Source organism: Podarcis melisellensis, assembly GCF_964234715.1.
Source record: "Podarcis melisellensis genome assembly, chromosome: 2".
NCBI classification, from domain to species: domain Eukaryota; kingdom Metazoa; phylum Chordata; class Lepidosauria; order Squamata; family Lacertidae; genus Podarcis; species Podarcis melisellensis.
The window spans coordinates 77,817,125-77,830,337 of record NC_138529.1 but is presented as its reverse complement, the minus strand read 5'-3'; the positions used below and the strand labels follow the sequence as shown (position 1 = coordinate 77,830,337).

General features: G+C 39.4%; 1 protein-coding gene across 1 annotated transcript in view; it reads right to left on the bottom strand.

Moving 5' to 3' along the window:
- Positions 1-532: 532 nt before the first annotated feature.
- FBLN2 (fibulin 2) overlaps positions 533-13,213 on the bottom strand; it is a 112,302-nt gene continuing 99,621 nt past the window's right edge. Inside the window, 6 exon segments of the mRNA XM_081898377.1 lie at positions 533-3,860; positions 5,325-5,448; positions 8,440-8,568; positions 8,667-8,783; positions 11,208-11,333; positions 12,390-12,518. Of these exon segments, the coding sequence (XP_081754503.1) occupies positions 3,503-3,860; positions 5,325-5,448; positions 8,440-8,568; positions 8,667-8,783; positions 11,208-11,333; positions 12,390-12,518 (983 nt within the window). The 3' untranslated portion in view covers positions 533-3,502.

Sequence of the window (13,213 nt, the reverse complement as noted above, 5' to 3'; positions counted from 1 at the left end):
GGAGGAAGGGAAAGGAAATTGTTAGCCGCTTTGAGACTCCTTTGGGTAGTGATAAAGCGGGATATCAAATCCAAACTCCTTCTCTAAGTAGGGCTGGGAGACACTCTGACAGTCAGGATGGACAATACTGAACTAGACGGATCAATGATCTGGCTCAGGATAATGCCAGCTTCCTATGTTCCTATACCCTTCTAAGTAAGGTTTTCTAGTTCCTAGTAATTAGAGTTCCTGGACACTCTCTCCTTCCCCATGTGTCCAGTGATCCCTTTCCCATTGCTCTGTGAAGGAAAAATCTAGTTTCAGGAACCAACAGGTGATTCACTGAGACAGATGGATGAAGAAATGACCAGAAAATTGTGGTGGGAGACATTCCTGCTGCATTTTCGCTTGTTGCCAATAAGCTATTTGGAGTGACAGCAAAAGTCTCCAGGTTAGTACCTAGTAATTCCACTTTCAGCTCTAAGAGTCTATTTATTAGAATGGAAGCAAATATGGACTAAGAGACCAAGAAAAGAGTTTATAGAAGCACAACTAACATTAGCTAAAACCATACTTATGCTTTACTATGGACTGAAATCTTGACAGAAATAGCAGGGAAGACAACATTCAATGAATCTGATGACAGCACATCTTTCCCCTCTTCCCTCGCTCCCGTTAAACATAAAAAGCATTTACATGTTTAATCCACAGTACAAATTAGTATTTTACATTTCATAATACTGCAGCATTTTATAATACTTTTTATACTACTGTATAAAAAGGACCTAAGGCTTGGCTTCTTCCTTGTTTTATATACAAAATAAGATCCACTACAATATAAGGAAAGGATTAAACCATATCACAAAAAAATTATATGTTGCAGTTATGGTTTTGATCAACAACATTTCATATGTTATTTATGTATAGCTGTGCTAAAAAAATTAAGTAAAAGTTTTGCACTAGACTGTTCTATCTTTTTTTAAAAAAAACACCACACCATATTTATTTAAAAATTCTGCTATTCACTTGCAAAAATATTTAAAAACATTATTTTGATTAAACTACTCATCAGTACACATGGCTGCTTGATTTGGGCCTTATCCAGTTTTCTATAAAATAAGAGAACTTGAAAAGAATTTAAACCTTGCATTGTCCTATTAGTATAGTATATGGTTTATTCAAGCTGCCAAATTAACTAGATTCCTACTTCTGCCATGTCATTTAGGCCAGAAAAGCAGAAAATAAATCTGATCTATTTCAAGTTTTATCTTAACATTCTAATTGGATAGCCATGACATTCAATAAGGTGTTAACAACGGTTTTGCATCTTTGGTCTGTCATGCTTCATCTTTGGCATTTCCTTAAAAAATATAATACATCTTGTTTATCCCAAAAAGAATGGGCACCTTCAGTACTGAATTTAAATACAAAACCAGGCAAGTAATGCAAACTGCAATGTCAATTTCAGCAAGAAAGCACAACACAGCCCTCTCTTCCATTGGATCTGAAAATTATTCAGCTTTCTTTAAGTGTAAGCATGGATTAACTGCCACCCAAATTGTGTTCTTTCGTTATAAGGGATCTGTGTTTGCAGATAAGTAAACATAAATTATGAGGACAAAAAAGAAAAGACATCTAATAGTAAGTGACTGACAGCACTATGCATGTCTAATAAGACGTAAATCCAGGCAATTGTGGATATGATGTCAGCCTGAATGTTGCCTAATATAGAAGTGTGGAATCCTTGGCCCTCCAGATGATGCTGGACTACAGCTCCCATGATCTCTGGCCACTGACAATGTTTGCTAGGGCTAATGGGAGCTGCAGCCCAGGAACATCTGGGAGGCCAGAGGTTCCCCACTCCTACTCTAGCACCACAGCTTGCAGATTTAAAAACTGCCCCACATAGCAAACGTGATTGCTGCATGTCCTCAGACATGTAAACACTGGCTCCAGGTTTCAGCGGGCTTCGATTTCCCACATCCCAGCAATCCTGATGCAGCTAAGATCGCTATCCCCATGCTGTAAATAGCAGTGCAGCAACAGCAATCTTTTCTCCACTGCAAAGAGAAAGAGGATGGGCCTATCTGTATAAGAGGTGGCCAAAGGCTGCTCACCTGTGGATTGAAAGGATATCTCCCTTGCTGATTTGCTGTGGCTGTATGGCATGCAGGACCAAGGAGAAGAAAAATCCATAACCAGCCCAACGAAGAGGCAGAGATCAGAAGCAACAGACCTGCAGCATTTGCCTGTGAGTACAGTGTGCTGGCACTGGCTATATGTATTTCCCATGATGGGTACAGTGGGTGGTATGCCCTCAGCAATTGCAATTCCCATGTAAAGTGTGACAATGATTTGGTGCAGTACCTCTGATATACCAGAAGGTGTAATTCCATGGCACCATAAGAGAATGCATGTAAGCATTGCCTTGGAGCAATCCCCATTTAATTCAATAGGATTTATTTCTGAGTAGACGTGGTTACAATTTTGCTGGTTATCACACTCAGCGCACATCCAATGAAATCAATGGTCTTAGGGTTCAGTTCATTGATTTCAGTGGGTTATTCTGAGTATGATGAACATTGGATTTGACCCGCTCCCCCCTCCCAAAAAAAAAATTGTTCAAGCTTCCTGGACACTGGACAAGACCCAAGTGCCTAAGGAGGCTGGATTTCTTCCAACCCTTTGGATTTCCACCTCTTGTCCTCCAAAGCTGAAAATACATGTAACTCTATAAGGAGAGCTTGCTGTGCTGTGCATTAGTTCTCATATTAACCTTTTGTCTTCCTCCTGCCTGGAGGAAGAGAACAAGGCAGCTAAAGTTACTGAGCAGGCAATTGCATGAGGAGGGGCGAGACCAACATGTCCCCATCTGATTTGCTGGCATGTCAGAACGCAGCATTTTTTTTGCAAGGCAGTCCAAGCATAGTGAACTCTCTTTGTATATTACATGTAAATAAGTGTAAATATATTAAAGAGACTTTAAGGACTTCGGGTCTTTTTAAAAGCTGCACTGGAAGAAGCTCAGCAGGTGGAAAGAGATCACTTCCATCCGACATTGCCATGGGCAGGGACTGATGTCCTGCCTGCCAACCAGCCCAATCCAACTGTACTTAAGCACAGAGTCAAACTAATTTCAGTGGCCGCATGATTAATTCTCTGGGAAATCAACAGGACTTTAAGTGCTTAAGTTTGGATAGATTGTCTCCCCCCAGCAACTCATTCTGAAGTTGTCACAATAGAATATACCAATAGAAGATTTTAGGGCATCATGTAAATACTGTTCATATATATTTGCTTTAAACCACAATGCCTTCTTCTGCTCAGTTAAAAATCCAGAGTTATAAGAGAAACGGGTAATTTGTTTTAAGTTAATTTTACAAAAAACAAAGATGTTTTTAGAAAAATAATAAGGGGGGAAATGATTATTATTTTAAAAATCTATAACTAGGCATCATAATAAGCTTTGGTAGAAAACACAAAGGCGATAGCACCAATCAACTCCCATGAGAGTACATATGCCTCAGTAGGCATGAGAAGAGATAAAGATGTAAATTTTAGCCAGGAAGGTCGTGTAGGTTCCTTGACGCCAAAGCTTCATTTCAACATCTAACAAAAAGTCTTTGGGTTCCTTCACTTGCCGCTGAAGGTAGACAATGCCTGTGTAGGAATTAAGCTTCCTGGTGCTGAAGTAGTTCTCTTCATTTCCTTTGTTGATTGTGAGGATTATGTTGTCTCCAGCATAAGCAGGCGAGGGACCAATTCGGAAAATATGCGCGGGGATGACAATGTTAGTTTGGAAGTTAAGCTGATAGTAAGTAATTCGCAAAGGAGTGTTTTGGCAGTCCACATAGTTAAAGCAGTTGATACGCTCGCATCTCCTAGGAGAGAGAGGAGAAAAAGGAAATAGTTAGCGCTGCAGAAACTGTGATTCGAAAAGATACACATCTGGGCAATTTGCAAAGTCCCAGAAAAACCTCTCTCATGTGTTAGGCAGATGCACCACAGAGCTGCAAACTTTGTGCAATTAACAGCTGCTCGCTCTTCTTTTACAACACTCTTTACACTGATGCAATTGTCAGCATAACAGCCAAGTATCAAAAGATCATGAACCCTGAAAGCCCCCTCTGGAAGCACCACAATGAGCACATAGAGGAAAACAGACAAAATCGTACTGTGCCGTTTGCCTGCAAAAGGAATCTGTGAACCATCAAAGTGCAGTGCTCTGATCAGGCTATATACAAAATCCCAGAGAGTCATGCTTACAAAGGCAGCCCAGGAGTGCCTTTTTGCTTTCATTTAAAGCAGTGCAGATCGAGGATAAAGAGCTGCCTTATGCTAAGTCACCTCAAATGTCCCAGGACCCACAAGCCTGACAGCTCTGCAAATTCTCAGGCAGAACCTCCAGATGACTGTAGTGGATGCACTTCTGCCAGGGAAACACCTTGACATTATGCTGCTGTTATGTCCTGCTTTCAGGCTTCCCATAGGCATTGGGTTAGCCACTGCAAGAACAGCATTCTGGACTAGATCTAACAGGCCTCTTCCTATATTGTTATGACATGGTTTTTCAACTCTGCGCTGTTGTAGAAAATCTAGTGGTGGCAGAGAGGGAGAGATCATGATTGTCCACTCTCCCTTCCCTTGCACCACCCCCCAGAGAGATGAGGGACCAGGCCTGCCTTGATTGTCAGAGTTCATAATTTGGGTGTGGGGTATACAATTTACTGTTTTTGGTGATTTTCATTTTTTGTTTTAATAATATTGGTATGTTCTGATGGATGTTTAATGCAATTTATGTTTGTATATTTTAGTGTTGTAAGCCACTTTGATATTATTATTTGGGGGGGGGGAGAATTCAGGATATACAGGTTTTTTTTTAAAAAAAGAAACCAAACTACCAGCAAACCACTGAGCTGTTGAAAAAAATTGCAATTAAAAGAAATTGGTCCAGTAAAAACTAATTTTATTATCTTATTATCTGCAGTTAATGGTGATTTTCCTTTTGAAAGGAGGCTCTGGAATCCCCTTTTTAAAAAGTCATTATTTTCTTCTGTTTCCATTCTTGTGTCAACTAGTGCCAATTACCACACTTCTGCACGCTGTAAAAGTAATTAAAATTAAATTAGGTCATGATGAAATGTTTGTAGGCAAACATTTTGGTGCGAGAGCTTTCAAGAGGAGGGGTCCAAAGTATACCCCAAACTCGCTCATTCATATCTTTTTGCATCTGTTTTATGCTTTTGGCCAGGGACAGTAGGGGTTCAACAAACTCTCTAAGATATAGCTACTGAGGAGAACTTTATAAATATCATCTGATTTAGTGGCTTTCTTATTGGACTTACATTTCAGACACTTTTCTGTAGTTCGCTGGGCACTCAAACAAAAGACACCGGAAGCTGCCCTGAACATTGTAGCAAGATTCGGTTGAGGAACAATTGTGGGTTCCCATTGCACATTCATCAATATCTGGGAATGAAGCACATAAGAAAGATCACGTACCATATTCACAAAACAGTGTAGTTGCAGCCTTATTCCAAATCACAAGATGCAGCTTTATTCCAAAACTATGCAAGAAATATCACTCACATGAGCAGAGTAGGTATGGGAACTATTGCTGTGCTACTTTATACTAAGAGCAGCAGAGAGTGCATTAAATTTGCTTTGATGTAACCATTTTTAAGGTTCAAGTACATCTGCTTCTTGGGAAAATACTAACCGCCAGTAGGGAAACCTGTCAGGCTTACAGAGAAGTCTAAGTGCTCTAAACAGGCTTGATCCCAAGTAATTGAGCACACAACTGCAGCTTTAGAGTGCTGACTCAGGCATCTGAATGCTGTGCATGTTTATGGTGGTAAGACCTCCTGAGATCAGTAAGGCTTAAGACCAAGTGAGCATACACAGGACCTCAGCCTTAGACTCAAAGCTTTGCTTCTTCCACACAACAGTACAACAGTTATGGACAGTACAACAGTTATGTGGTGGGGAATCGATGCCAACCTCACCACTTCTGCACACAAACAGCCTCCAGGGTGACACTCTGGGTGCTACACTTTTGGATGTTTTGCAATAGGAATATGAGAAAAGCCCAGTTGGATCACACAAGCTTGGGTTCATCTAGCAACCTGATTCCAGCAGTGGCCAGTTGGAAGACCCGAGGGAGCTCACAAGCACAGCATGAAGCCAATAGCCCTCTCTCATTGGTTGGCCCTTAGCAAGGCTATGCAAATGGTGTGTGACAGTATTTGTATATCACTCAGTAGGCATCTGCTGGGCTACTTATATTTAAGTTGATATTTGGCCTGTACACCTGTGTACTCTGTGTACTCTGCAATAACAATTATTGGGAGAACTAATAATTAGTATTTTTTCATATAAGTAGGAAGATAAAAAAATAAATTAACATATGCAGATTTGGACTTGATTATCATCTTATTAGGACACGTTACTAAAAAAACAAAACCAGCAACAGAACCCTCTTCTGCACTTATAGTTGCATTAAGCATAAAAAAAAAAATTGCAGACTGCCTGTATTTCCCCTGCATTCAGAAAAGTTTATTTCCACAAAATGTGCTTAAGATCAGAATGAAAGACTCCTTTTGTTACTGAGCACAATAACGGTTTTTTGAACAATCAAATGACAAAATGTTCAATTGCGGTTCCGAAGATATGGGATACCAGATGCGATGGATCCAGTTCAAGGAGGGAGGGGAGAAACTGGCTGAGGACTGTGTGTAGCCACACAGAAAACTCTCAGATGTCTAGACAGCATTCAGAGGTTAGCAAATAAAATAAATGTTAACAGACAAACCATGTGGCAAAATCCTGTGGTGAAATTTGCCCGTTGTCATGCAGGAGGCAGGCTCTTAAAGAAATACCATAGCCTTCCCGGAGGGTCAAAAATTGCTCTTGCATGGAGCGTGGCTTGGTTTAAAAGCCCAAAGGGCAAAAAAAATTAATAGGAAGTCAAAGAAAATTAAAGTAAATTAAGCCCCCTCCTCACTGTTTCTTAAAACTAGGTGAAAAGGTTAAATTGTTTCCATATGGAACCTGATGTTGCAAAAAGATTTACTTCTCCATCTTGGCTGTCTGAAGCTTTACCACATAGCTTTAAAAACAATGATCCATAACATAAAACTCCAGCATGCCAGTTCAAACAGATCAGCTTGAATTCACTCAACTATAAAAAGGCCATGAATGAAATGGAAGGAAGGGGGGTGGAATGACTCATAGGCGAATATGTCCCCGATACAAAAAAATTTTTTCCTACATTCTCCCCATGGTGTGGAAGTGAGCTCACCCATCTCATGTCTAAGATCTTTGGAGCTTATTGTTTAAATAGGCTTCCTGTGCTGAAAATCCAACATTGATAAATCATGTAGCCAGTATCTCCCCAAAATCTGGGAAGCAGCTACGTGACTCAGGTTCATGACCATCGGGTGTCCTGCTGGGTTTTTATGCCCATGCATGGGCTTCAAAAGGCAGAATGATGTTGATCTTACTCTGCCTTCAAAAGTAGGATAATTTGGGGTTAAGATATCATCCAGGTGACTAGGCCAGTAATCCATCCAAGGATCCTCAGCTAGGCTGCTTTTGACTTGTACCAGTTTTGATGCTGTAATCTCAGAAGCACTGATATGCTACCACTGTAATCAAATTGTATTAGGAAAATCAAACCAAAATGCTGGTGTTTTGTTTCAGAGACAGCAGCGTATTATTTACATGCCTATGATATCACTCCTGGGACATGAGAATAATACCAGTGGTATGTGTCTATGCAACCATTAGGACTTGGTTACCACTGCTATTTTCTTATCACCTGTATAAATTCCTGTAATTCAAGATTACTGTGAAACACAAAATAAACCAGCTGCTCATTCTATTCATTTATAAATACCAGCACTGTAGATCTACTAAGTCTATAGATTTCATAGTTCTAGAGGCTGGGGCACTGCAGTTTAGATAATTAAACATGGTCGGCAGTCATCATGGGTGGAAGCCAAGCTTGGCTCACATTCGAAAGGGACACCAACTCGGAAATGGCTCTGGGAGCTCGGTGAGGAGGGTGGCGTGGTGGCCCAGGAGGAGTGGGAATGGTGCTGGGCATGGCAGCGAACAGGGCAGCTATCCTATCCCACTATGAAGGTGTCCAAAATTATCTCTCCTCCCTGCCAAACTCTCTCCACCTGGTGGAGTATTGTGATGAGAGCCCTGCTTGCACTTGAAAAACAAGCAAAAGAGCCTTCTGTATTTTTGCCCCAAACCAACCACATAAGAGAAATAGAGCTTGCCCTTCAAATGCTATCTTCCCTTCCATGTTTTTTTCCCCTTGTGCAACCTCAATAATAACTGGACTAACTGATTTTTATTAAAATCGTAATAAGAGCAAACAGTGCGATAAGAATGTTTGACCTGATGGCTGAGCAGGTAGAATCTGAAGCCCTTCCATCTCCTTCTTACCTCTACAAGTCCTTCCATTTGTTGCCATAGTATATCCTTGATCGGGACAAGCACACTGATAGCTTCCAGGCACATTCATGCAGCGGAAAGTGCACAGAATACCTGCACTTTGTGCACATTCATCAATATCTGAGGAAAAAGAAGAATTTATAGACATGTGAGGACAACAAAGTTGCTGTCCAGTAGGAACGTGCAATAGTAATCCCAATGGAGAGTTCAAAACATACCTTTGCAAGAATGGCCGTCTTCTGCTAATTGATAGCCTTGCCTGCAGTAACACTGATAGGAACCATATATATTAGCACATTCTTGACTGCATGGATTGTTGTCACATTCATTGATATCTGTATAAGAAGTATAGAAATAACATTTAATCAGTCCAGCCACTGCCATGTCAGTCATTGCCTGTTATCAAATGAAAAACAGAAAGGTTAAAGAAAAGCCCCATTTTTGACAGTCATTGAATATGTATTGACTGTTGCAGAAATGTCTTGTGTCTTGAAGCATGATGATATATTTGATTCATCAGCTAAAATTTTTGTTGATTGAGCTGGTTGGATTCTCTTTTTTTTACATATTTCATTCACAATGACACGTAACAATGACCACATGGAAATGCTTGATGAAGAAAAGTTTAATAATTAACAAAACAAGGAAAAGTGAAGTCATATTGAGCTGACTGTTTCTAAAACAGTAGAAGTAATTCTTATAACAGTCGTTTCATTATGTATCTAGCATACATAATGCAACAAAATCACTTGCTTGATCAGCAGCACAAATAAAACCCAGATTTGGTTGCATTTCTGAATGTATATCCAAGGGAGGATATAGAGTATTGCTTTGAATGGGATGCACTTTCAGATATACATTTACATTGCCTTCATAGGTTTTTACACAACCAACTTCCTAACCGCCCCATTCAGTATCAAGTTTGGTGTCATCAGTATTTGCTCATGCAACCATCTGCTCACCAACACAGATAAAAATAATTTATTAATCACAGTCAAGCACATGTGCATCTGTGGATTTTTTGTGGCCTCGGGACATACAAAACCTAGACATGTTTAGATTTAGATGTTTAGCCAAATACCCCTGTGAATCCTCACCTTATCATATATCAGGTATCCGTGCCACCCATATCGGTTATTGTGGCCCTCTAGATCTAACACATCTGTGTTGGTTAGTGTTAGGGGTTTTCTAAATCATATAATTAGAAAGTTATTATAGAAGATCTGGGCTAAATTCAAGGGAATTTTAGAGCCAAACGTGGACCTCACCCACAGAAGCCTTGGCTGTTAAGAAAAAAGAAAATGGAAGGTGAATGGGCCACATTTAGAATATTACTAGAGGAAAACCAAGACAAGACAACTCTGAAAAAATATGAGGAAATTAAAAAATATATGACAAGCTGGCTCCAATATTTTCAGATAAATCAAAGACTAAATTTGGATAGGGAAGAAGGTACAGTGGTACCTCGGGTTACATACGCTTAAGGTTACAGACTCCGCTAACCCAGAAATAGTACCTCAGGTTAAGACCTTTGCTTCAGCATGAGAACAGAAATTGTGCTCCAGTGGCGCAGCAGCAGCAGGAGGCCCCCATTAGCTAAAGTGGTGCTTCAGGTTAAGAACAGTTTCGGGTTAAGAATGGACCTCAGGAACGAATTAAGTACTTAACCAGAGGTACCACTGTATTGCTAAATAAACATCTATATTTGAAAGAGATCTAATTAAAAATAAATGAAAATATGTCTCACGAATATACAATCTCCTATTAGAATGGGAAGTGAAAGAAGAGCAGGTTAAGTTAGTAATGGTGAGATGGGTGCAAGATCTTGGGTATAATATTTATATGGAACAATGGGAGAGACTATGGAGGGAGGACATCAAGTTCACGGCGTGCTATAATTTCAGGTGAAATATTATGAAGATGATATATAGATGGCACCTTACTCCAGCAAGATTGGCAAAAATGTACAAAAATAGATCGCCTATCTGCTGGAGATGTAAAAAAGAGATAGGGTCTTATTTGCATATGTGGTGGAACTGCATAGTTATCTGAGACTTCTGGAACAATATTTATGATGAATTAAAAAATATATTTAAACTTAATTTTAAAAATGACCAGAAACACTCCTTCTAGGCATCTTGCCAATAGAAATAGAAAAAAAATATAAAAACATTGTTCATGTATGCAACGACGGCAGCCAGAATATTAGTGGCAAGAAATTGGAAAAATGAAGCAATACCTACAATAGCAGAGTGGCAAGCCCTAATGATAGAATATCTACAGCTAGCAAAGATGACAGGGAGAGTAAGAGATCAATCAAGACATAATGTATATAAAGAATGGAGAATATTTAAAGAATATCTAAAAAAATATTGTATGAATAAGTATCTCCTGGCAGAACTAGAGTGATTCTTGTAAATAAAAGGTAGAAATGATATTATGTTTGGAAGTACGAAAATAATTAAGTTAATTTGAGACTGTACATTATAAAGGAAAGAATAGATATAGTAAATGAAAATATTTGGAAGCCTTTTTTAGCTAATTCATAGTAATGTTTTTGTTCTTTTTGAGTTTGTAAATATAATATGGCATTTACATGTATGAAATTTATAGTATTATTCTTTTCCCTTCTCTTTTCCCCCTCTTTTTATTTTCTTTCTTCATTTTCTCGCTTTGTGTCTCTATGAAATATCGTTACGTTTTGATATTTTAAAATTCAAATTCATAAATATTTAACAAATAGATGTTTAGCCCAATACCTTCACAATGCTTCCCATCATAGGCCAAGCGAAAGCCAGTAGAACAGGAACAATGATAGGATCCAGGAGTATTTTCACATGAGTGTTGACAGAGTCGGCCAGGATAATTCCAGCATTCATTTATGTCTGCCACAAATGCACAGTAAACAAAAATAGAGAGAGAGAGAGAGAACAGGAAAAATGTTGAGGACTGCATTGATTACCTAATTGATTTGATCTCATTTTTTTATTTTCCTAACTTTGTATGCTACTTTGTATTAACATATGATGTAACAGAGGCTCAATCGGCATTATACATTTAAAGCAGTGTTATGTCACTTTAAACAATCATGACTTCCCTCAGAGAATCTTCATAACAGTAGCTTGTTATAAGTGCTGGGAATTATGAGGAGACTCCCCTATTCGCATCACAGAGCTACAGTTCTTGGAGTTTCTTGGGATTGATGGTTAGGAACTCTTGCAATATAGAAGATACTGCACATTTGTACTTTCAAAATACTGTGCACAAGCTTTAGAGTAACCACTGTCCCCCTGCCCCCCTGACTAGCATGCATACATTTTCATATCCAGCTGCCAAACATTTTCCTCCCAATGAAAATTAAATTGGATAGAATTTGACATGAGGAGGGTCCAGATGCATTGTATTTTTGTATGCTATTTATGTGCACACTTAACCCCAGTATATTCATTTCTGTACTCCTCACTTGGCTGGAGAACTGCATTGCAAAATTCAGAGAAGTTCCAGTTTCAAAGGATGGCTGTATTTCAGTTCATATGCTGTTCAGAAAGTGTGACTTGAGTAGATTTCCCTTTAAATGGGAATTGAATAGAATTTCTCCTCCAACCATACTTGTGTCAGAAACCGAACTACTCTCTGGTCCACAATTTGTGATATATTTACAGCAGAAGGGTTTATCACCTATGGAATCCTCCTGATTCAATTCTTATCCAATCAATTGCTTATACTTGAAATAAAATTAGAACATATTCTCACTAGTGCTTCTGATTAAGAGACAAGCGGTTCACTGCGAGTGAAGGTGGTTTCAGAAGCAATTCTATTATCTTGTTTGAGTTCTAGTGCTATGGAATTAATAATTGTGCTGGAAACGGCAGCACTGCGCACTGGCCTGAGGTCCATGTTTCATCAATCAGCAATATCACCTCCTCCTGTGCCACACATACCAATGCAGGTCCTGCTGAATGAATCATACTGATATCCCGTCTTGCAATCACAGCGGTAAGCTCCAGGTAGATTGTGACAAATCTGTCCCTCGCCACAGCGGTGTACGCCGGTTTGACATTCATCAACATCTACAGAAGCAAAAGGTAGCAATTACTCTCACCACAGAGGGCCAAGCTGATGGTCATTCTCTGAATATCACAGTTTGCAGGCAGCTGTACTGAATGAAGAGGCATCATGAGAGTCAACCTGGAGCAGAAGCACGGTTAACTTTTTCCTGACACTGCAGGAAAAGTGATTAGCGATCAGCAATCCCCGTCTCCCACAGCTGGTTTCATGCAGGTCTATGCTTCCACAGGCCAGTGTTTCAAAATGAAAATGAAGATGTAGCTGGCAAGGTCTTAGAATGCACTCTGTGGTTGGTTCCAAACAAAAAGATTATCAAAATAAAAAGAGATGTGCGCTTGACATTGTAATAACATCTACATTTATCTGACATTCGCCTGTCTGGTTTGCGATGCTTTGATTCATTAAAACAGGATTTTCTGAGAATGGACGAGTTAGGCAAACAATAATAGTTTGACTTAATCACAATAGATATCTGTTTTCTCCCCTTAATCTCACTTCTCACCTATTAAAAAAACAACAACACACAATCGCACAGAGGGTTGTAGCCTTTTGATACAATCCACCGTAAATTTCCTATACTTACACATTTCCCATGATGTATGGAATCTACAAAGTGCTGGAGTCCCACCCAGCTACCAAATCTGTAAGATGAGGGAGTGATGGCGGAATGACACATGCATAGCTTTCCTATAAAATG